We start from the raw sequence: 26,512 nt of genomic DNA, 5'->3' as shown, positions 1-26,512 counted from the left end.
GTGCCAGATAGGCCAAGCTATCTTTGACAGTAAAAAGAGAAATGATTGTAGGCCCAGAATTACAGTCCTTACTCAGACAAAACTCCCACTGAAGAACGAAGGAATTTTGCATGAGTAAAATCTGTAAGACCAGATACTGTAGATATAAAGAAACAATTTATGGGAGGGAGAAAGAACAGGAGTTACACAGGGCTGTACAGTTTTACTTTGGACAAGAGAGAAGTGGTGATCAGCACTAACCTTGAATTGTCCTCTTGAAGAAAGCTTTGCAGGCCTCACATGAAGCCACCCCATAGTGGTACCCTGACGCAATGTCACCACACACCAAACACAGTCTTTTGGGCATCGAGTTCAGCATATATTCACACTTGGTCTGTGAATCTTCAGCGATGGTGCTAGAGCAGTCATCATATCGTTTCCTGACGGGTCCATTGCCCCCAAGCCCTGCAGCGGAAGGGTAGAGGGGTGGTGAGTCCAGCCCATTCTGATGTCCATTCATGGTTGAACTGTAGCTCCCGCTGGCGTCTGAAGAGCCACCAGGGCTATGGTGGTTGATGCTGTCCGTCAAAGAGGCGGGGCTTGATGGTTCCGTCTTGATATATGACGAACAGCTGGAATCAATGTGTCGATCTTTGCTTGACATTCTGCAGAGAAGCCTGCATTGTGGGAGAGGGAGGGAGGGAGAGAGAGAGAAGAATCTGTGTATTAAAGACAGCGCTCTTTAAGATTGCTCTGCAAGGGCTAGGGACCGCACATCATTCATTCATTAGTCAATACCTCTTGTTCTACATGAAGGTAATCAGCATAAGGGCATGACAGAGCTTTATCAAAGCTTCAGACAGGCAGTAAACAAAAACTTTAAAGAGACCAAACCCTTTTTTCTCCCCGTTCTTTCTGCTAGACTGCATGTCGATTTTAAACCAACTCTCTAAATTCTGAACTTGTCATCCAGTGAGTCAGGAATTCACAAACCTATTTGATTAGTAGAATTTATTTCATTTGCCCCTCCCCCACTACATTTTTCCTTGCATAAATTCCACTATCGACAGAATCAAACATTTCCGAGTTTGAAATGATAAATGTTGTGCTCAGTAATTACTGTTTGTCAGCACTTTTCAATAAAGCATAACTGCATCATCTATTGATCTGACCATGTAATTGAAGAATAAGTCACCCAATTACTTTTTATTATTAAAATTTTTTTATTAGGTATCGCTATTTAGTAATGAAGTAACATCATCTCAGGATTCTAACAAATAATTAAGGTTGGACACTAGTTTCACAAAATCTAAGTGGAATGATTCATCATCTCTGGCTGCAATTACTTTTTTGCCATTATCCTCAGACTAACCAGTAATAACTATGCCAGCACCCCATATATCTACGGTTCTAGAGGAGCTGACATTTTACATTTTACTTTCTGGGTTTAAAAAAAAAAAGGAGGAAATGGATAAAAGTTTTATCTTTCAAAGCGTGAGATCCTTGATTGCCCTGTCTCTTAATTCTTGTTTTCAGAACTGAGCATGTGAAGCAGAGACACAAGACACTTGATCTGACAAATTATCTCTCTCAAGAAAAAAAAAACACCCTCTTTCCTTTTCTTTCCCGTATGTAAAGCTAACTGTCCTTTTTTTGGCAGGAGGCAGGAGGCTAGAAAAATATTTAGAAAGGTTATAATCAGATATTACCTTCCCTGTCTGTTATTGTGATTACTAAGCCACAGTGGCAATTGGCATGCTGGGCAAAGCCTTTGTCACTCCCAGTTCACAGATGAGCAAGTCTCTGATGACTTTTTCTCAGTTGAATGCAACCACTATATAAGCCCACCCACATGTGGTTATACACTATTGTTTTGGAAACAACCACATTAAAATCAAGTGTAGTTACGTTTGCAGCAGGCAATTTGGCAGACTTAAAATAATTTCACATCAGTTTTGAGATGTTGTAGCTCTTCTCTTGCTCACATTTATGTGCAATGATAAAATTCAGATGCAGCTTCAAGCTGTGGAGCCAAATTCATCGATGTAAATCAGAATGAAATTCAGCAACTAGATTTCAGTTTATTTTTACACCACAGTAATCAAGATAAGAATTTGGCCCCTCACTAGAAACATCCACTTAGAGTAAGATTTACCCTATATTCAAAGTGGGATTTAAGTGGTCATAGCCTTGGTTATTGGGGTGACTTTTACCAAAAAGAATATCAAAACCAAATTGCATGTGAATATGAAACAAACAACAGACTGGTGAGTGGAAACTTCACTCACTACACCTAAACACTATTTTTATTTGGGATGGGGAGGGAACAAAACCATTCTGTCAGCACATAAACCAAGGAAATGGGAAGGTTAAATCCTTAAAACTACCTTATTGCTTTGGACCACCTGCTTGTGTTGTCCTTTTCTCAAGAACTAGTATGGGGGGGGGAGGAGAATCCCCTTGCTACCCTGCACTAGTGCGTGCCTTTCCTTCTGCATCTGCTGCCTTGTACCCGTCACTGTTAATGAGTGCTGTAATTAATAGATAGCTCTCTCTTGTCTCTCTACTTGCACTCTGGGCTAAGCACTTTTCTCAAGTCAACGTTTGAAAGAAAGCGGGTCGGCACTGACTTACAGCAGCTCTGCAAATTCCTTTTAATTTAGAGCACTTACACCACCACTCCACTTATTACCTTATAATTACTGGACCGCTCTCACATACATTATGATCTTAGACTAGAGTTAGAAGTTATTAGGGTACTAAAACATGGTCTCTCTCTCTCTCGTTCTGTGACACTGAATTTTATACAGCTATGATAAAAAATATCAATTAACTCTTTCACAATCTACCAACTAGAGGTCCTTTTCTTGAATACAAGTATCTGGCCTTTCTTTAGCCTTCCTTTTGTTGCGATTCCATGCATAAAATCATCACTGTTACAACCATAGGAGCACAACTATATATTCTCTAGTCTCCGCTGGTGGCACATTCTCCTCTCTGCAAGATTCCTACTGGTGAATTTGCTCTAGTTTAGGGAAAAATTTATTCGAGTACAAACTCTGATGTCACCTTCCCATTCCCAGAATCATTATTTGATTACTTAATATTAAGTCAACAACTAATTAGTTGTCCAAATGCATGTTGTCTTATCTGGTGAAAAAATGGGTTTCTCCTACTATACTGTACTATACTGTCAGAACCAAAATATTCTCTCTCCTCTTCACAAGCTCAAGATCTGATTTCCAATGCAGTACAGGTTAACAGCTAGTCTGCTGGTGTTTTTGAACTGGCAGTCTCTAGTACTAATCAAAGTTTATCTGCTCTGGGCTGCAGTTTCAATAGTACAAACTGGATTGATGCACAGGAGTACAGAAGTACAGTTCAAACTAACCACTGCAAGGATATAGGAAAATAGTAGCTTTCAGTGGATGAAAAGTTGCTCAACTCCCTGAAGAAGCAAACCAAAGAAAGGATATATGTATATTTGCGACATTGTCAGTGAGTGGACAACAGGCACGTGTTTCATGCTGATTTTATTTCTCCATTACGGCACCACTTTGAAATGGAAGAGGCTCAAGAGCCATCTACACCAGTGGTTTTCAAACTGTGGGTCACAGCTGGGTCACGGTGGCTCTGGTCAGCACCTCTGACCGGGCTGTTAAAAGTCCTGTTGGCGGTGCTACCTGGCAGAGGCGGCTCCAGGCACCAGCACAGCAAGCGCATGCCTGGGGCGGCAAGCCACGGGGGGCAGCGTGCCGGTCGCAATGAGGGCAGCAGTCAGGCAGGCTTCGGTGGCATGCCTGCAGGAGGTCCGCCGGTCCTGCGGCTTCGGCAGCAATTTGACGGCGGGTACGCCAAAAGTGCGGGACCGGCAGATCACCCGCAGAAACACCACCAAATCCACGTTGCCAGCAGATCGCCCGCAGGCAGGGGCGGCTCCAGGCCCCAGCACGCCAAGCGCGTGCTTGGGGCGGCATGCCACGGGGGGCGCTCTGCCGGTCACCGGTAGGGCAGCAGGCGGCTCCGGTGGAGTCCTGCGGGACCAACGGACCCTCTGCAGGCATGCCTGCAGGAGGTCCACCAGAGACGCCTGCCACCCTACTGGCGACCGGCAGAGCGCCCCCCGTGGCATGCCGCCCTGCTTGGGGCGGCGAAATGTCTGGAGCCGCCCCTGCCCGCAGGCGTGCCGCTGAAGGCTGCCTGACTGCTGTGCTTGGGGCGGCAGAAAACATAGAGCCCCCTGCTGCCCAGCTAAGGCAGGTTAGTCCCTACCTGTTCTGACACTGTGCTGCACTCTGGAAGCTCCATCTAGGAGCAGGAGTTGCTTCAGGCCGCTTCTGTGGCGCAGTGTGGTCCGTTGTGCTAGGACAGGCAGGAAGCCTGTCTTAGCACCCCCACTGCGCCGCTACTGGGAGCCACCTGAGGTAAGCCCTTGCCCCAACCCTGCACCCCAATCTCCTGCCCCAGCCCTGAGCCTCCTCAAACCCAGAGCCCCTTCCTGTATCCCAAATCACTCATCCCTGGCCCCAGCCCAGAGCCTGCACCCAGAGCCCTGACCCCCTTCCACACCCCAACCCCCTGCCCCAGCCCAGAGCCCCCTTCCACACCCTGAACCCCTCATTCCTGGCCCCACCCTGCAGCTCTCACCTCCACAGCCCTCATCCCTGCACCCCAACCCTCTGCCCCAGCCCTGAGCCTCTACCACATCTCAAACCCCTCATCCCCAGCTCTGCTGGGTAACAGGCATCAACAATTTTCTTCAACTGGGTCACCAGAAAAAAAGTTTGAAAACCGCTGATCTACACCTTTGACAGGTTGGGCCATCATCAAGTCATCTCACTAAACATTTGGAATAATGCCTGAACCAGATCTTAGTAAGAGTGTTGCCTCCTAATTACTACTTAGCTCATTACACTGAAGACTTCCTAGACACAATTGCATTATATTCTAAAACTACAGTTGGAGCTTAATTCTCTCTTCCTCTATGTCTCTGAAAGTCTACAGCTCTATTATTCAAGCCTGAAATATTCACAACTATCTATAAATTCAATTGTCAGCTCATGGGTTTTATTCTAGACTTCACTTCAATCTAAAATTAGAGGCACTAAAATTCACATTAACTCTAAGAGGAATGTAGTGAATAAGACTTTATTTCAAAAGAACACCTTTTTGTCAGAAAGAGCTATTTTCAAGATGATGGCTTTATCTGCATTCAAAGAGAATAAGCCCAATTCCAGATTGTGCTGTTAATGCAGAATTTTTTTAGGTCACATTGGATTAATAAAAACCTAAATTTAGTTAAGGAGTATGAATAGAAATAACATGTTTCATATGAAAGTGCACAATATTTATTTTAAAGTCTTGGTGGGGTTGTTTTTTCTTTATTATTATTTTAAGTCAAATGAATGATAGCTCCACTGGAGGTGGGGTATGTTACCTGGGGTTCTTTCTGAGTTGGCTGCTTTTAGCAATAAGCAACAGTGGTTTCAGGAACTTTACTGGTTTGCCAAAATCTCCCCATACAGGGTATACCCAGATGTGCTTTCTAAAACCTCTTTCAGCTACTCATAAACAAAACTGGAGACATTGCTGACTTTGGGTTCACAATCCATTCAGTGCCCACAAAGACAGCAACTCCAGTTTGCTCTAACAATAGGCCCATGCCTGCATCCAAGGGAGAACAGATTCTTAGGAAAACAGTGAGGCCACTTCAAACCTTTAATAATACATCTTAAGTTACATCTCTTCATGTTTGCTATAATGCCAAGATACAAAAATCCTTCATCTGAGCAAAGTTTAGCTATTTGGCCCAATGCTTTTGGCGGAAAGTTATAGAGCGGGAATGCTAGCAAATGCACTTAAAACCACTTAAAATTGCTTTTTGAATAAAACAGTGGTAGATATTTTGCAGGCCACATTTTTCTACAAGGCCAAGAATTTTCTAAATATCACTAATGAAGGTGTTAGTGGCATTACATTTATATTGCTATCTACCTGCTACGCTGCTAATGATACTGACAATGCTGACACTGGTTAAATCAGTATCAATGTCCTAGTGGAACGTATAAAATAATTGGGCCCAATTAGTCTTAACGGAGGAAACTTTCCCACCATTCAAGTCAACGGGAGCTTTTCCACAACCAAGATGGCAGGATTAGGCTATTTGGTTAGAGTGTTGTTTTCGCCATCCTTCCCTTATTTGACATATGTAAAAGACTAAAAATAAAACAAATAATGGCATCCTGGGATTGGAAAATGGGCCAAATTTTGCTCCATGTTACACCAGCACTGCCCCACTGACTTCAACAGTGCTGCAGTGATGCTGTAACTAAGAACAGAGCGACCCTTGGCCCCAGTAATTGCACTGGTCACCAATAAACAAACAAACATTTACCAAGCTTCCACATAAATGTATATGAGATGTCAGTTATTTTCTATTGTCAAGGAGAATTTCTTTGGTACTGCAGATACTATAGTATGTTAATTGTAACTTCTATAAACAAGCCAGTGAGATAGGAATGATTATACACACTTATACACAGGCACTTTAAGAATGCCAGCCATCCACTATCTTCCAACAAACATCAGAACAAATTCACAAACCCCTCGTGTAGTGGGCAAGAAAGCCTTGCCCAAGATCACACATGAAGTCTTTAACAGAGCCAGGAATAGAACCCAGCTTGCCATTCTTCTAGGGCCACACTTTAACCACAAAGACCAGCCTTCCCCTCATACGCTGTGCTTGCCTTTTAGTAACGTTTCACTTTCTGTACCAAAATCAATAGAGAACAGTGAGGCATGCCCCAGTGATTTCCTATATTTTGTTCCTTTGAATGGAAGAGAAAAAGTATTTGTGTGGAAGGAAACCAAAACATTGCCTCTTGCAGTGACACCCAAGTCACCTCGAGACTCTCTCACAAGCTCTTGTTAGAGAGCTGAGTTACAATTTCAGCTGAACTACTTTACAATGAGCATTTTTTTTCTGCTTCAGCTAATTGCACTCTAGTAAAGTGGCAAAATGTGAATCACTTAGGAGGAAAATGGGCACCAGCTGCTATTGTCAGAGAATGGTGATGCCGAAGAAAGAGAAAGCGACTGAATGAAGTGTCATGTCAGAAATCAACGGTGCAACGTGTGATTTTAGAAAACATGACTACTTTACAGAGACAGGGTGTCATTATGGCATCACAGTAATACGGTGCTTTGACAACTGCTGGGTCTAACATATCATCATTGCATTAAGGTGCACTGGCTTAGTTGGGGGAAGGAACAGAAAGGATTCCTTCTTTTAATAAGAAATATCTTAAGGTCTGCCTGGTTAACCTAATGGATGAGATCATTAGTTGCAATGTAAGCATTGCTAATCCTGACCTCTCCACCACCACACACCCATCCATGTTATGCATTAGGCCTTTATTAACAAACATCCATGCATGGCCTAATGAGGAATACTTTATCGCCAAAAAGATGGACGTGACTTTCTACATTGTATTACAAATGTTGAGCAACGTCTCTAAAATTTAAGTTTCTTCTGCCTTTTAAATTTTTCTAGCAGTTTCCATTATTCCATCACTATCAAGCGTGCTGAAGCAAGCAAACAGCTCTCTCCAGGGCTGATGTCAGCACTGCTGACTGTTGGAGCTGTGGAAGCAGTATATGTAGACATCAAGTTGCTGCAAGCAGCAGCCCATGTTACCTGGAGATCAAGAATCTGCAGCCAAGTTCCAGCTTTCCAACTGGTATCATCAATCTGCATGTAACCCACTAAGCCACACCACAGAGCTCATTAACACCAAAATGGAAGAATGCACAATCATTCATTTTCAGTTCAAAGGCCAATATCCCAGGACTCTCAACTTCACCATAACTGCATTATTTTTAAAAACTGCAAATTTTTCCAACTATTGACTCAAATGTAATAATTCTATGCCCTGTAAAGTTAGGGAGAATATTTTTAACCTTTTTCCCCTACATTTTTTATTTATGTAAAGCAATCACAATTGCTCCTCACTCTTGCAAGTTGATTCCCCGCACTTCCTGGTTGATAAACTTTATTAATGGGGAGGAAGTGGTCCTGTGATATCACAACGTGTTGCAAATGATCATTGTTGACAGCTTCTGCGCTTAAGGATTAGATCTGATGCAGTAATTCATACTAGTGTAATTTATCCTTAGCTCATTTCCTTGGACCTACTTCAATTTAGGGTGAGCATCTCTTGTTTATAGCTCTAAATACTGTAAGCGAGCAACTGGCAAATCAATAAAACTGCTAAATGCATAATAATACTGTGTAATTACATACAAGATGTTTTGCATAATTAACTACCTGAGATGTTCCATGATATAATGGATACTGATCTAGCATACAGTAATCTATAAGCCTATAAAATACATACTGTTTATACAAACTGAGATTATGCTTAAAACTCTCATTCTAATAATCTAAACTGGGCTTTGGCACTATATGCGCAAGAGCTTTCTTTTCCTGCCAAGTTCAAATCAATTCTTATGGCATTACTTTATAACTAACGTGATATTTCACTGATGATTACTATTACCCTGATTACTTTGGAGTAATGTAATAATAGCAAAAATACACTTAGATTAAACAAACTACTGCTATTTAATCAATATTATTGAGATAAACCAAGTGTTTTAACAAGTCTGTATATATGCGCTAATGCAGCTTTAATTAAATGTATCCTTAGACATGCACAGTCTCTCTAGCATACTGAGCCCACAGATCGTAAAGACCATGACATGAATCCTAAAATTACTTGTAAGGTTTAAATGTGCAGCAATTGCAGGCAGCAAAATTTAAATTTTATCACACCACACAAGCACTGTTCTGTGCACCAGGTGCTCTCTTGGGAACAAAAAGTTCAGAGGGAAGAAAAATAAATGACCTTGCACCTTCCAGCCAACACGCCAGGTGTCTGGATAAGAAGCAGGTCAATTTACACTGGAGATGCTGGGCAACAGTGTATGTCACTATCACACACAGGAAGCCACTAACACATAAGCAAAAAACTGAAGCTATATGTCACAAACTGAAGTCTAATATTGTATATGCGCCTGTAACATTTATTCATCTGTTGAGATTTACTATGCTACTAACAGACCCCCTCTGCAGTAAGCTTTCTGCAGAAAAGAAAGTCACCCACTTCTACAAATCTTAAGTCTTTCAAATAGAAATATGGATCAATAAAGTTTTCTTGTGTTCAGACAATTCAGTTTTCAAGCACTCAAAGGAAGGAACACACTGAAAAGAAACCAACACTAGAAGCGGATGACAGCTAAAAGCAAATCCTTCCAGGGCATCTGAAACTAACATCTATAACGGAGCACGTGAGTGTGTACTGATGTATTCAATGTATGAGGGTTCCGACACAGATCAACAATACCGAACAAGCAAAAAGTTAAGGCTGATTCTCAGTTCTTAATTTTCTCCCTCCTCCTTTGTTCCTATAAAGTAGGAATATGGTTGTTATTTAGAACCACAATTTTGATATTATTCAAATGCTGGTTTTTACATTTAACTTCCCTGTTCCTTTGTTGGGTTTAAATCCCATATCTTGTTATTTATAATTATATTACAATAATGCCTATAGGCCTCAGCTAAGCTGGGGCCCTGTTGTGCCAGGAGTTGTACAAATGTATATTAAGAGATTGTCTATGCTGCAAAGAGGTATAGTGGGAAGGCTGGAACATGACTATTAGAATGGTAGCCAAGAATCATTCTGTGAGAATAAGTATAAAGACTGGGAACAACAACACGTTTATTAAATTTTATTGTCAAATTATGAGCAAACTATTTTATTTAATGTCACACATTAGGACAGAGTGAAACACCAGCTGGTTAAAAATCCAGCTGGTTTTCTGTGATCTAAAATTATATTATCTGAGATTATTCTCTATTGATATCAGGCGGAGTTCACCTGATGTTTCCAGCCTCAGGAGAAGTTAAAGTGACAAGGCATCTCCTAACTATTAATTCTAGGAATTCTTTTTAATTAAAAGAAATCAATTGAAATAGTAAAAGAAAATCAACAATGCATTCATCTAGTTCAAGAAAAGAACCTCCACAAACTACAAAAATAACCAAAGATTTATTTCAGAATGTAACAGGCTTTCCAAAGAGGGATTATTTTGAAATGATTATAGCATCAAAAGCAGTTACTTGTACCAGTCAGAAAGCCAGTACTACAGATCACAGGGACTTGGTTGTCATTTGTCAGTGGGGGGGGGGGGTTTTGGAGATGAGAAGAAAATGGCCATAAGTCTCAAGACAGACAAAGTTTGTGTCATCACAGCTTCCACAATTTGTCTCAATGATTTTCTGCTGACTCTCTGAGAGGGAGAGAGTGTGTGTCTGTGTGTGTGCGCGCACTCAAATGTACATACGGGCCTATCTCATTACCCAATTCCCTCAGTGATTTTCTATAGATTAATTATAATTTGTTCACCCAAATCAGTGTGCTATTGAAGAACAATTAGAAAGAGCAAGATAGGAATGACATCAGATCCTGAGTTTCTTAAAGAGTTAGGATGAAAAGTTATGAAGTAAATGACCCAGTTGGTCCCAGTTCCTACCCACCTCCTCTCCCTACATGCACACCCACCACTGTGTGTGTGTGTGTGTGTGTGTGTGTAAAATACTTGGTGAGTTGGAAAATGACGTTTCCCTGCAATCAGTGTTTAAGTGAATGTTTGTCCCTGTGTGTTACACCATGCTGGCAGCTAGCAGCAGGAAGTCGCTGAGTTGTTACTACATTTGATTTGACTGCCAGTAGGAAGCTTTATTTCTACCAACTGTTAGTTGCCAGCTCTAAGAATCTTCTCTTCAATTCCTGACAGAAATTGCCCCTCTGCCCCATTTTCTTTTCTTGTCCCCTTTTTCACTTTGGAGACCTTTGGCATACGGTGACGAATCTCCAAGGCACAAAGCATAGTGTCTGTTTGTTCATTTTCAAATTTGCCACCCTAACTGCAAAAAGTGAATTATATTCAGCACCCAGAGGCCTGAATTTAAAATCTGGACCCTAGAACAGGCGACAAGTTTACATAAACAAACAGCAGCTCTGGAATTTTATCCTGATCTTTTCTGAAAAATGTGGTATCAGAGGCTGCAGAAATAGCTAGAGGCAGATAAAAGCCCCCCAGCCACATCAATGGGTGAGGGAACTTGATGGGGCCAGCAGTGAAAAGGGAAGAGTCCCAGTAGCAAGGGAGGGAAACATTACCCAAGGGATAGTAGGTAGCTCCTCCCTTGGGACTCTGGTACCCACTGGCCAGCTGTTGGAGAGGGGTGCTAACTGGCCAGCATTCCCCAGCCCCCAGTATTTAGCCCAGCACAGCAGCCATATGGATCCTCTTTTGGCTCTATTCCACCAGCACCACCCTACCCAATCACACTAGCAATGCGAATCCAGACTGACAGATGCTGCGGGTCTAGCGGTTCGCCTGTTCAGGTGGTCGGGAAGGATTTTTTTCTCCCATGGGCCCACTGACAGAGGACCAGGGAGTTTTTTGCCTGCCTTGCACCACCTTCAAGTCACAGTGGGTTAAGTAGAAGTGCACTTAGTATCTAACTGAAATATTGGGATGTGCTGTTGTTTATTCATTGCCGCTTGCAGCCAGTTCCCAGTGTGGTTAAGAGAATAAAATGAACTGTTCCCAGAAGTAAAAGACCTGGGATTTTAGTGATGGGCCTTCGGCTTGTGTGATAGGGTAAAACCTTATGGCCTTAACGGGTTGAGATCCCCACCCTGCTATACCCTCTGTCCCCCTCATGGTGGGGAGAGTGCTAGGAGTCAGAGAAAGAGGAGCCCTGGGGGGTAGGCTGAGGAGAGCCCACCTTGTGTTACGGGTTATATAGTAAGGAGCCCTGTAACCCCTGCACTAAAACCAATTAAATGCCTGGAGAGTATGGGTGAGTCTTGCCCCTCCACTAGTTTAATATCAGTTGCAACCTGCGCTTAATTCCATGCATGTGTCTGTCCTCATTTTGCCACTGTGTCCACATCAATTGGAGTGGCTTTCACTTACAAGAAAAACATTTGTTATCTAGCTCTCCATGTGCTTCTTGGATCTAGTTTAATAAACAAACCAAAAAAAACCCTGAACATGAGAGTGTTTCCAGAAAGGCTTCTCCCCGCTGTCAAAAAAGATGCAATAACTTCAACAATTGTTTGCATTGCTTTCTCCCTACACAATAATGATTTTGATAATTATGATTTAATTATAATGGATCTGACAACAATTTCCAACAATGAACAGCATCTTTACAAAAATTAAAGCAATATGAATGAGTGTGGGGTGGGGGGAGGCAAAAAACGCAGTGAGACAGTCTGAGAACTGAGGCTGAATGGAAAAGTAATTAACTCTAAAGAGCTAAAACTGTAATTATAGAAAATTTCATTAAAGGGAGGCAGGTGATTCCATTTTCCTAAATATGACAAGGTGCTGTATAAAAATAAAATAGAAGCTGGTTTCAGTGAGTGGAGCAGGAAAGCCATGTCTTTAACCAGATCAAATTCTCGAAATTGGCTGTCAAGATGGGATTGTTGTGATTTATACCCGTCTATCAAGTGCATGAAAGAGAGAGACAGAGAGAAAAAGAGGCAAGCTGCTGTCGCTTCCATTCGCAAAGCACCTTTAATTTCCACAGCACCATCTGTTACCAAATCTAATTCACATTCCCCCCTAATCTGGTTTAGTTCTGTAGTAGTAATTCTTCCACTACTCTTATGAACATGGCTCTCAATGAAAAGCTTTGGTTCTGGGTTGGTAAGAAATTGAATATTATACAGTTAAGGTTCTGGTGACTTAACTGAAGCATGCTCTCCATTAAAATGCACTTCTGGTAAAGGGATTTGTTTCCAGCCAATGCAGAGATATGGAATAGCTCACATTTGAGGGTTCGGAGGGTGGGGGGCGGGGAGAAAGAAAAAAAACACCCTGATGATAGGAAAGCAGGCTGGGGACATGAAAGCAAAGGTTGTCATGAAATACAATTGTCAAGTTTAGTCACTTTCAGTACTGGCTATAAAATCACTTTGTCATGATCTCATACAGAAAGCCTGAAATTGTATTTTTTTTAAAGGGAACTAAGTTGAGTGAGGTGTAATATTTTAGAACGGGAAAATACTTCTTTCAAATTATAAGATGCAAATAGACCCAAGATACCAAACCAAAGTTGAAAGGTGGTTAAAACTGTTACTGGGGCAAATTCTCCCAAATGCATACATTTCTGATACCCTCTAGTTGTGTCATGTCATATTGTGGCAGCATAAATCCAATCTTTTATGGGAATTTTGCCTCCATAAGAACTGCAGGAGTGGGCCTTTATTGCAGTTATGAAGGTTCAGAAATTGAGTCACCTCTAGCCCTCATAGCTCACAGTCTTATATGAATTAATGGCTTACAGGGCTTGGATTTCCCCCTGCGCTCCCATGGATATCAATGGGGATAAAATCCTTGTCCTATTGAGATCAATGGGAATTTTTCCATTGACTTCAGTTGGGCCCGGATTTCACCCAGGGATTTTCCTCATTTATTTCAATGGGAGCAGAATCAGGTTCTGTGTCTTGAACTCATAGGAATAGGGCACTTGTCACTTTTAAACATAGGGTTTCATGCCACTCATAGTAAGGAGTTATAGAATAAATAAAATATCTGTCCCCTCAGTGTTGAAACGTATATATTTCAGTTGACGAAAAGTAATCTTATTTCTTTGTCTGCAGACTTCCCAAAAATAAAGCCTGTGGCACAAACAGCTTTAGCCAACACACAGAGTAATATGTGAGCAATGTGTAGCTGTGAATAGCCCAAGGTTTTTTTGGTATTTTTTACAAAGGATTTGCAATAAAAAGAGAAGAGGGAGGCAATACAAAAATACATATAAATAGAATGGGAATATACCGCAACATGTAGATTGAAGATGAATTATGCACTATATGAAACCTGAATGTATAAAAATTCCTAACAGAAGGAAAGACCACAAATGTACAGCTACACTGGAACATCTGTGAAACGAGATGCACATTATAAAACAAGTAAATGAAATCTGAAGAGGTCTCCTCCGATTTTACTGCTTGACTCTTACGTGATTAAAAGTAAAATATATGGAGCATTAAAATAAAAGTGTTTTTTTTCCTTAATAGAAAAAGTGAGCAAAATCAGCATGGAGTTTGTTTCAAGCAGGAAAAAACTTTTGCCACCAGTCATGGACCAAAAGCTTGGATGTACGGGGTTGATTCCTAACTGTTGTAAATTGTCCTAGCTCCATTGATTTAAATGGAACTAGGACATTTTACACCTGCTGAGGAACTACCTAACCCAGCAAGTGAATTCAATGGGACGAAGGCCTTGATATTGCAAGGCTCAATGTGCTGGCAGACTGCTGCAACTGTGCCAGGCTCCACTCAAATCAAAGGGACTCAGTGTGGTGCAATAGTCCACCCACATCTGGTGCACATATATGGTTGCAGAATCAGAGCCTTAGTCGTTAACGTATAACAAAACTCCTACGCTGTAAGGTCCTAACATTTGCAAATCACTAATGAAACCTGTAAGAAAAGTGGCCTCACTGCTTGCTTACCTATTTTGATCCCAATACATTCTGAAAATTAAGTGGGCAAAAAAATACTTGAATATGATCATGAAGACTATATCATCACACATTGTATAATGTATATCAGATAGAAATTATGGAAGAAAAATGTATCTATTCTAGCTTTGATTTTAATAAGCGTGATTATAGTTCCTAAAACAAATAAAAATACCCTCCCCCCCAACCTTTGGCTTTTCACAGTTACACACTGTTCACATACTACTATGTGTAATTCAAAGCTATTTATGCCATTGGGTTTATATGCTGGAGTTTTGCCTCTGGATATTAGCAGCAAAGGTCAGGAAGGAACTGGCATAAATGGATTTCATTTCTACACAGTCTGTGTGAATATAGCAAGCGAGTTTACAGGATAAGCTTCTTTATGAATTACCGATATGGCTTTTACTGTTTTTAAAAAAAGGAAGGAAATTTGGTACCTTTAGAAAATATTTATCCAAGGAAGTGAACAAAAGCATCTTGTCATTCTGTTTATTGGCTTCAGGACGGGATTACTGTTGATGCTAAATACTTGCAATTTTAACATGATCACATAGGTACGTTGTTAGTTATGGTGATATGTGCCTGAATCTGCTTAATTATCACTCAGGCAAGATCTTGACTGAGTTCAACTGGAGAACTGCCTGAGAAAAAGCTGCAAGATTAGGCTGGCAATATTTATCTTATACCGTAAACCATATATTTCAGTTGTATTTTTGTAACATACTTGCCTTATTTCAATCGTATAAGGTCTAGATCACAAATGTATGTCTTTTATACCCAAAACTTCCGCTGAAGCCAACTGGGATTCAATTGGAGTTTTGATATGTTAGACATACACAACTGGTATCTTTAAGAAAAAAAAGTGCACGTCATGGAGCAGGCTTGCAGGATCAGGCCTTATGTTTTATGGTACATGGTACATCTGGTGACCACCAATCCACATTTCACTCAGAGTTGGGATAGAATATACATCATTAAGTCAAATACGCCCCATCTAGGGTTGCCATCCCTGGAGTCTCCAGGAATTAAAAATTAATCTTTAATGAAAGATTATGTCATGGGATGAAATCTCCAGGAATTTGTCCAACCGAAGTTGGCAACCCTACCCATTCCTGAACTAGTCTCTTGTAAAGTAGGGGTTTGACAGCAACTGTCAAGTAAAACAGACTGGGTTCTACACTATTGCTTCTTTACAGGATGGTCTCCTTGGCATTGCACAAAAAGATTAGGAAGCTGAAATAATAAAACCAGGTAACTCAGAACATTGCCTGTCCATTCATGGAACCTTACTTACCTGGGGGTTGTGTGTTGAGGTCAGCGTGAGCACATAAATAAGGTCACCCTCTTATTTCCCTGTATCAAACATGCTGTCAAATTTAAACTGGGGTATCTGCTGAAATATCTGTCACAGGTAAACAAATAACAATAGTCAAATGATGACGTGTGATTGGCTGACTGTACATTATACAGGGATTGTTATCCTATGGGTTTTATTAAATATGAGAGCACATAATTTATGTTATGGGTGATAAGGCCAAGAATGCTGTAAAAGTGAAAAAATAAGCAACAGTATGCAGTACATCACCAGTGGGATAATTATTTATATAAAAAATTGGCATTCTTAGACTTCCAACACATAGTGGATGAAATTCATATATTCAAAGGAGACATAATAATAACCTGTTGGTTGGTGGTGATGGATATGTTTTTAATCCAAATGACCACAATCTTCAGTCTACCTGTCATAAAAGGACAGGAAAAATTGGAATTTTGCTTTCATAATTCTTTAAGTTGAAAGAGAAAAACCCGGAAGCATGATAAGTGGCTCATTCCAGTGGACAGATGGACAGGCGGTAGTAAAATAAGTATGAATAAAAGGCATTGTTCCTTCACTAATGCTATTTTCACTAGTTACACTCTGAAACTCAGTGACAGGTATTGTATCCTTTGCCTTTCACTTTTTATAGAGTACCTCTACATGATCAAACTTTCCCACTCCCTTACATTAAGCAATTGCTGTAAAAGAATAATAAGAGCATTATACTATTTGGATGCTGACTGAAAGTGATCCTGCAGAAACAGGCAAGGAAGAACTGCTTCAGGTGCTTCTTACTGACTACAACCACATGCCTGCTATGGTCTCCTTTGAGGTTTCTATTTCTAACTTCTGTGTTACTAGAAAGAGGAGTTTGACCTGTGTAATTTATATACATTAACTGAATCAATCAGCCCAGACAGAAATTTGATAAATCTATCAGTTGCCTCTGATCCAGGGAGAGAGTAAGGGCATCTATACAGCTACAAGAAGAGCCTCTTCCCCCATTCTCTTTCCTCCCTTCAGCGCAGACCCTCCCCAGCTTGCTTTCTTCAGAAAAAAAATGGTGAAGAAATTTAACAAAATTAAAATTAACTGGTGAAAATGCAGGCAGACTGCTCAGTTATTTCATTTTAAAAGATCTTCATTTTCCCATCTGTGTTATGGCAATTTTATTACACATTCGGCAAATTTACAGTAACAAGACGTTCCCCTGACAAATTAATCACTTTCCAAGCATTTTATCATATAAATAAAATATCACCTCAAGAGGGAAAATCAGCTCAATCAGTTGATTTAACCCATCTTTCAGGGAACTCGCCTGAAACAGATTGAGCACATTTTTTGCTGAACAGGGACCGTGCTCACATCCTCCTGGAATCCAAGCTCATATGGTGAGGTTTTTCAGACAAAAATCTTTAAGGCTTGCTGAAAGCATGCAGGATTCTCAGTGCATTGCAAGAGCTGTGCTCTTGCTGATGACAAGCTACTCCACTGGCAGGAAAAGACAGGTGGAGAGTGCTTCATTTAGAGCCTGATATCTCACTATACCTATGTTTCCCCTTGGCACGCTGTGATCGCTTCATTTCTGCAACAATTCTCTAGTGGCTTGCAACAGTAATAATATAATAATCAAATAATACATTTTATTTGTATGATGTATCTGCTGTAGTGTTCTAGGCACCTCACAATAAAACGACACAGCTAAATCTCCAGTGGCACTCAGAGCTAGTCAAAACCACTTCATTTCCTTAACTTTTCCCCATACTCTTCGCTAATTTTGGAAAACGAATTCAGCAATTATGAAAAGTAAGAGATTGGCAGCATTAGAGATGAAATATGTGGATGGCAGGGAAGTGGGTTCGACTCTCGCCTTCCCAAATGAATCCTTAGTATGACTCATTTCTGCTGTGGAACGAATTTGTAATTTGAGGCAATACGATAATTTAGCCACTCTGAGAAATGAACTTCAGTCTTCCTTGGTCTTTTTTCCCCCGCTTCAAACAAATGCTGCTTCTTCCCCTGCCCCCCTTCATACAAATGCTGCTAAACACTAAGAAGAAAGCTAGAAGGCCACAATTTACATCCCTGGTGAATCTATCCTTACTTTTGCCAAACGGGGTTGGTGTGTGCACTATGTCTAATAATATAACAATTGCTACTATCAGAATCCTTGTAATCTTATCGTAATATATGCAGGATGACACGGTGTTGCATTGTAGTCTGCACACTTTAAAGAAATATGAAAGGAGAGCACGCTTTTGCCAGAAGTGGTGTCTGACAACAAACAAATACATAACTCTTGCGCTACAACGAAGCTGTTCAGCGAAACAATCATAATCATCTTCTCAACAAAATATCTTTAGGCGTCAAGCAAAAGAGAATCCAACCCAGAATTCTGAACTACCTCCTTCCCCTCACTTCCCTCCCCAAAGAAATACTAACCTTATCCTCCCCAAATATTAATACATGAAAAATTCATGCAGTTTACACCACCACCATTCCCCCCATGCTGCAGATGGGATAATGGAGTGTTTTATGTGATGCTATTAAGTAGCAACATGGATGCTCTATTTGCTACTTAGCTGATATAATTAATAATGGCATAAATAGTCATATTAATGCTATCAGGCATCAGTATTAAAAGCTGCAAGCGCTATATAAATCTAACTAGCTAGACTGGACTGTCAGCTATAAATTGTGGTAAGATAAACCACTAAATATAAATTTACATTATAACTAAAATGTTTCATAGGTTGTAAATAGCCTTTACCTGCTAAAACTTTCTTTTATTTTGTGTTACAGAGGCAAGGATTTTTAGGCCATAAAGAACAAAGAACTGTGAGCAATTTCCGAGTTCAGTTATACCGCCACAGAGTTTCTCTGGCCTTAGGCCAGTGTAACTTAGCTCAGAATTCAAAATAAGTTTCAAAATAAGTGAGATGACTATTAGTAAATGAATCTGATCTTTCACTTCTTACTCAGGCAAAACCCCTGAATAAGGGGTGCTGGGTCAGGCTGTTAGGTTGCCTGTGAGTTTTTTTCACATTGCCGAATGATGCTTTCATCCAAATACCAAAAAAATATTTTTTCACTAAGACAATAACACTGACATTTTAAGAATTAAGTCCTGGATCCTGCAAAAATACACTCAAGAAGTAATTATGGGGCTACTCACACAAAGATACTCATGTATACAGGTGTTTGCAATGTTTTACGTAAGGAGCACCCTATACCTTCAAATATCACATACAAGAAAGCAGCAGCCTAAATAAATACCAAGGACTATTTCCATCTATCCTTATTATGTGATAAAAAAAACAAAAACAAACAATAAACTAAGGAGGAAAAAAGAAAAATGCGAAGATAGTCCCACAGCATTTCACATTTCCTATGATGTGCCAAGCATTTTCAATTCCCAATAAAATAACTGGAAAAATGGGAAGTGTGCAGAAAGCCCCACGTAACTTTCCAGATCTGGCTCTCTGAATAAAGGCTTGTAGGCTCAGCCATCAATATTTTATGAAGACTTAAGTCACTATGAGTTGAAATTGAAACAAAAAATATGCATGTAAAGGCATTCACAGTATCTGGGGACCAATCCTGCAGGACTTACTGGGGGCCCAACCCTGCAGGATGAAAAGCAACTCCTGGGAATGGCTGAGCACCAGGAGGAGTTTGTGTGTTCCTAAAGGGATTGGGGCTCCTAGTCCTTAATCCAAACTCCCACTGACACCAAAGGGGAAATTCAGATTGGTTCAGGATTTGGGATGGTATAAAAGAGGCAATGTGTCTTAGCGACTCGCCCCTTGTACAGTCTGCTGGTAAACTTCTAGAATCATCAGAATATTGCACAGATAGATGTCCTCCTCCGGGTTTTTGAGACACGTGGAAACCCTAAAAATTATCCATGTCAGTCTCTAAATTGAAAATTAAGCACCTCTTTTGAAAGTATGTCCCTGCAGTATCCACCGCCCACTACATATATACTGCTCAGTACATTCACTAACACAATGATTTCTTCTGCTTACTGTCAAACACATATTGTACATCTATTCAGAATTAAGCAATAGAGCCAATTTACAGGGACCACAACCATTCAAAAGCAAGAGGAACAGTGTATGGAAAGTTAACTAAATAACTATCTAACCTGCACCCATAGGCTATACAAATCTTCATTTAGCAACAATTTTGTTGATCGTGTTGTAGATAGAAGATGTACATTCTGAATATATAACTTGGGTTCTTTACCATGCTCTCAACTATCTCAACTTTTGTATGTTCAAACCGTTTTTCATTTGCCTACTGTGGAAGATGCAGCCCCTCTTAATTTGAAAGAAGACAAAGTGGATTATTGGTTAGCTCCGCGTGCCAATAGGGTGATCCATTACCATGGATATTCTACTGCAAGTACATGATGTTGCCTTAATAGTAGCTGGAGCCTTATTGGCTTAAAAAAACGTAAAAAGGGTTTTGCATGTGAATTGAACTTAATAGGTTTGACATGGACTAACCTTAAAGAATCCAATCCACTCAAATCCCTTTGATGGCTGCAGCTAAATTTTGTGCAAATCTTACAGAAGTAGTCAGGCTGTTGGGATTTCAAGATGCTATGTCACTTTCTTGCACAGATCTAAAACCAGGCAAAACAATGACACCAAACCCTGCCACATTTTCAAGGATTCATCTTATTAGGTTCCTGCCTTTATTGCCTGGCTCAGGAAAAGCTCAGATATTTAAAAATAGAATGGAAGAGAGCCTTGTGAAACTGAAAAATACTTCCCTTTCAGCCTAATATGAACCCTGTAAAATATTATTTTCTACTTTATAAAATGTAGTATTGAAATAAACTAAAGAGTTTCATATATCAAAGAAATAACATGGAAGGACTATTTTTAAAAAGCTTCAGAAATATAGCTAATGTGCTAGGTAGTCAGATTGCATTCTTGCATTTAAATTTAAACTTGATTGCTATTTATCTTTTCTAGAAATAATTTATTTTTAGATGCGAATAATAATGATGACCTTATCTACTGAAATTCAACCCTTCTGTTGCTTGATTTTTAAAATTAACCTAAGCAGGCCTTAAATTCAGCTGTTTGTTTTGGAAGGCTACTGTATTAATGCATGACTATTTGCTCATCGCCATTTTAAATACCGATGAGATGCAGGTGTTTTGTATGAATATGTACATACATGTGTGTGTGTGTGTGTACATACGCACATACATATTTTGTGTTTGTGTGTGCATGTGTGTGTGTGTGTGTATGACACATTTCTGGTTTTAAAATTATTCAATTGCTGATGTGTTTTATTCAATAACAATTAAATCCAAATAGGAAAAAGGGAAGGGGGGGGAAAACTTTTCTAACTGCATTTCTTCCTAGACGAAAATGTAGATGACTATAAATGTAACTAACTACAACCAAATCAAAACCACACACACTGTATAATGCATCAAATATGTAAAGCAGTTATAAAATCTTGGTTAACAAAGGGCACAAAAAGCTCTTAAAGGGAAATATTTTATTTCTGCTAAACTAATAGCTAGAAGCATTACATTTCATCAGTTTCACTTAGGTTAAAAGTCCCAAAAGAGTCTCCTCCTGAAACTGGCTATATTTTATGTGCAAACCAGGCTGAGAGCTATCTAAATCTAGATAAAATTCATTGGCTTGTAATCTTCACCATGATCCATACATCTAAATCTATATGCAAATCAAATGCTCTCATGCATTAAATGCATTCCAAAGCATCTAGGAGTAAGAGAGCGCTCTCTCTTTTCTCCATTCCCCCCTTTTCTCTCCTCCTCTCCCCCTCTCTTTATTTACACTAGCTACCTAAATAATTCACACTGCCTTCTTTTCAGCCTAAATGTTCTTCTGTTGAAGCCTGCAATGAGCTATTGCGGTAACCAGATGGACACATGAATGCAGCAGGTGGGACAGATGGCAGACTGCCCTGTCTGACGCTGGCTGTCTCAGCTTGGAATGCTTTTTCCTTCCAGGTACATTATCATCAGTGTAGCAGAAAGCAGTAGGTAGAGGGGGGGAAACAAACTTTATCTACACTTCTATATATGGAGTTAGTTAAATAAAGATTTACTCCAGTCTCCTGGAGAAAAATTTCACTATTCCCATTTTTTCCAGGAAATCACTGAGAAGTAAATGTAAAATGAAAGGAATACCTGAGGTCTTATAAACAACTTGGAAAAGCAAAAGAGTATTCATTAAAACAGCTGATGCTTTTGAAGTTAAAGCATTCAACCAAACAACCCATTGCATAGCTTTCTACTTTTAAATACCCTTCACCTTTTGCACACAAGTGTTTTTTATTCTTTGGTTTAGAACAAAGATCTTCAGAGTAAATGCTCATGGTTTCCGCACAAAACCTTATCACTCATTACATGTGCACCCAAAACTCCCACTCCGCCTTCAATATATATACAGGATCAGACCCTAATTCTTTGAACTTATTTTGCTTCCAGTTTCAAGAGATGTGCAAAGGTAATAGTTTATTACTGAAAACATTATGGCCTATGAAAGAAGTGTAATCAATAGATGAAGCAGTAAACACAAAAAGTCTCTGTTTTCTGGAAATGAACATTTTAATATGCTTTTTCCACTGTGGAACTTCACTGCACAGTGCATTTGGAAGAGAATAGCTAGGAAAAAACAGCACTATGCATTTTAATTAGGAATAAACAGTTTTTTAAAATCTTTGGAAATATTTCTGGCAGATTCTGATTGGCACTTATACAGACAAACCAAAACATTAATCTCTCTATAAACTTCACTGGTGCCCCAAATTTTTTTTTACCGGTTAACAAATATTTATGTAAGTGTAAACTTTTCAAACCTGTAGATAGCTGATTAGTATGTTAAGCAAAAATTCATGTTTCCAAGAAAATTATATATTATATATATATTTGCCCATAATAAAATACTGTAAGTGGTTACTTGCCTGGGACCCTTGACACAACTGTTTTTGTTTTGTTTTCATTATCCATACCTACCCCTTACTGCATCCTTCCCCAGGCCTTCCACTCTGCCCATGATACCAGCCTTGACCACATGTCTGTTCCTCTCACGGACCTTTGCATACTTTCTCACGCTACACTCTCTGTGCATCAAATGCACTTTCCTAGAACTGATCTAAGGAATCCACCCTGTCCTCCTTCAAATCCCTTCTCATGGTGCACTTCTGCTGAACCACCTACAAGAAATTATCCCACATTTCATAGATAGGCTGAGGGGCAATTGAAGTCAATATTTATTTACACAATAAAAAAGCGTACCTCACACAGATGCATATACACACTCACAGAAACATATATATTCCCTATATAAGAATTTTATATATTTCCTTTTGCTCCAGCTTTTGTATATTATTCATCTTTTTAGACAGTAAACCTCTCAGAGTAGGGAAAGTGTACTACCTCTATATTCATGAAGCAATTAGCATCATAAATCCTATTCCTGATGGGGGCCTCTGCACACCACTAAATAGAAATATTAAACAACAACAACATGGAAAATATCTTATGTGGTTGAATTGCAATTGGGCTTAGCTATTGTTTAAAAATATCAAAATAGTGTTTATGAGATGTATAGTGATGTGAAATCTAACAAAAACAAGGTGCATCCTGTTTAATATTGTTATCACAAAAGCTGGTAGTTCAATTCTGCTCCAACTGAAAAGGTGGCTTAACTCACCATAGACTTCAGTGGAAACAGCGTCAGACCCTAAATTAAAGTTATTTGGATAAGTTAGGAACTGTCCCAAAACCAAAATATGAACCAAACCTAAACCTCAATCTATTTTGAGTTTTGAAAAGATTCTTTTAAAGAAATATTTAATATACCTTCTAGCATTAGCTGGAACAGAAAGAAAATATTGAAATACCATCAAAAAGGCTATTCTTGGTATATTTCTAATCTGGCAGAAACCAGGAATTACTGAAAATCTCACAAGACAGTCTGTAGCCATGGGATTTCCTGACTGATTTTGAGGGCAGAGAGGTTAAGCAGTTTGGATAAGCTTCAGATAAGTATCCAAACTTTTATATGCTTATGTGTACAGACTCGAGCGTCTGAACCTTTTAAGGTTTGGCCATCATTATGCTAAGGAAAAAAGGTGGAAAAATTCAGGGATTGTATGGGCATGCTGCCAGAGTTATCGAACAGAGTTGGGTGCCAGTGACTTATAGAAATGATAAAAATGATGAACTGAGGACTATACTCTTCAGAAAAGCATTTGAAGTTATAGTAACCGATTTGTAACATAACAGGAAAATGGTAAAAATAGTGCACTTCAGAATCAATTTAAAAGTGGTATCACACAGGCCCTGACTTCATTAACTATTATTATGTAACCAACTTTCAATAACATTTACGTTCACTACTTTGAACACTCCAGAACATCCTGTTTAGAGACAATCACACTGTGCTACTGACAGTTGATGTCAAATGTATTGACCATATTTTAATACCATAATTCTGGAACTACTAACCTGTAGGTTTTGTTTTGTTTTTTTTAAAACCCTCTGTATTATAGTGGTGTGTTTGCCTTGCTAGAGATTGTTAGATCTGCTAGAAGATGTGCTAGGCCACCGTTGGGGGAAAAAAATCCTTCTTATTTTCATGAAGTCATAACTAGGCTAGAAATGTTCCCTCTGGGATGAAAACTGTCATACAAGGTTGCCACCAAAAGCTAATCTTTTCATCTAAGTGCAGAAAAAAAGAAGAGTGGAAAACACAGTTCAGGTTGCTGGACTGCAAGAACATCTAGACCTTTTCTGCTTATGGACACTGCTGACACATATATTATTAAAAAAAGAATTAATTTTTAAAAGATGGAGTTAAGAAACTTGCTGGTACATAATCTAATTTTGTTGTTTTGGGGCACTTTAGGTGAAGAGTTTTTAAACTGACAAGGCAGTAAATTCTTGGCCCTCTTCTGTTCTCACATATACCTGTGCAGCTAGGGTGACCAGACGGCAAGTGTGGGGTAATAGGAGCCTATATAAGAAAAAGACCCAAAAATCAGGTCTGTCCCTATAAAATCGGGACATCTGGTCACCCTATGTGCAGCTCTCATTGACTTCAAAATTAATCTCAGTGCATTTTGAACAACTACTTGTGGCTGGGCATATTGCTTACTGTCCTGAGGAGTCCCACTGACTTCAGAATAGTAAGCATTATGCCCTAGTAGTGTTTGCTGGACTGGGCCCTCAGCAGTATCCCCTTAAAGTAACAGGCCTCTTCTTCAGTGAAGCATATGCTTATCAGGAACTTGCCTTCAATAGGAGCTCTGCATGTGCCTCTGAGGGAAGAATTTGACACTCTGAAAAGCAGCTAGTGTGTGTGCAAATTATAGTGGAAATTTGTACATATCTAAAGACATATATACAGTAAAATATAGCATCTTAAAAAAGTGATTATTGGAGACTTAAAAAAAAAGCATAAATACATATTTAATTCTGTCCCATCAAGAAAATAACTCATATTTTTGAAGACTTCCCAATCCTATTCCCATGAAAGTGGTGTAGGAAAGAAGGCCTAAACTTCTAAATTAATTGTACTCAACCTAGAGACTATGGCCAAGTTGTCAAAAGTGCTCAGGGTCAGATTGTTATAATACCTCAGCAGCAAGCAATCTGTATTGTTTCTCCACGGAGGGGTGAGTTGTTGGGAGCGGAATGCTTTTGAAAAATCCACCCACTTCATTCAAGCGTCTAAGTGAGAAGGGAGGATTTTTTTTTAAATCTAGCTACATATTCTGGTGTCTGAATGGGAGTTGTTAGGTGCTGAGCTTTGGCCAGAGGGATCGACATGTAAGAAACTCAGAGAAAGAGAGTGAGAAATTACACACAATGTTTATAAAAACACAATTTCAAGTTATATATGGGTTTTCCTAAAAGACCAAAATTGCTCAGGTCAGATAAAATCTAATTAACTGAGAGGTGAGAGTGGCTCAGAAACAGTCATAAATTACAAGGGACAAATTCTCCCCCCACTTCCCCAGATGCAACCCCTTCTCTTTAATGAAGCTGCATGGGTATAAGTGAAGGAAGAATTTGGTGCTGCATATAGTGACTATAAACAATATATTTTGCAGTAGATCTGTGTTTGTGTCTCAACAATTTTTAAAACAATATATGTACGCAAGAAATGAACACAGAGAAATTAAGCCTCAAATCACACATATATACTCTTAAAATTATGGCACAGACTGCCTTCCCCTGCATCAATAGCCAGAAAATTAAAAACTAAAGATGACATTCTCATCCGTAACATCAAGTATTTCTTATTTCCCCAATCCCCACCAACAGACATTAAAGCCATAACTTTGAATTCCAACACAGGACTTAACTCATTTATGCAATTCAATAAAAGAAAAAGAAAAGAAAAGCTTCTTTAAATAAAATCAGAATTACACAATAATTCTTGTACTTACTTCTCTGCAGCTGATCCATAGCCATTTACATAGCATTTTGAACACTGTTTAGTAAACAAGGCGTGTACGGTGCTAGCATGCTTCTATCTTGCTTTCCTTGTAAAAGCAAGGCAGGGGTTCTGTTTTTAGTGCACACTTTGGTTCAG

The 26,512-nt window shown here is 39.5% G+C and overlaps 1 protein-coding gene across 7 annotated transcripts in view; it reads right to left on the bottom strand.

Moving 5' to 3' along the window:
• The window catches only part of ESRRG (estrogen related receptor gamma), a 472,345-nt gene that overhangs the window by 156,446 nt on the left and 289,387 nt on the right, over positions 1–26,512 (bottom strand). For all 7 annotated transcript variants that reach the window (XM_045011449.1, XM_045011453.1, XM_045011451.1 and 4 more), the window contains one exon: positions 241–656. In XM_045011449.1, the coding sequence (XP_044867384.1) occupies positions 241–656 (416 nt within the window). The remainder of the gene's footprint in view (positions 1–240; positions 657–26,512) is intronic.

Source organism: Mauremys mutica, chromosome 3, assembly GCF_020497125.1.
Source record: "Mauremys mutica isolate MM-2020 ecotype Southern chromosome 3, ASM2049712v1, whole genome shotgun sequence".
Lineage (NCBI taxonomy): Eukaryota > Metazoa > Chordata > Testudines > Geoemydidae > Mauremys > Mauremys mutica.
This window is presented reverse-complemented; position numbering and strand designations above follow the sequence as displayed.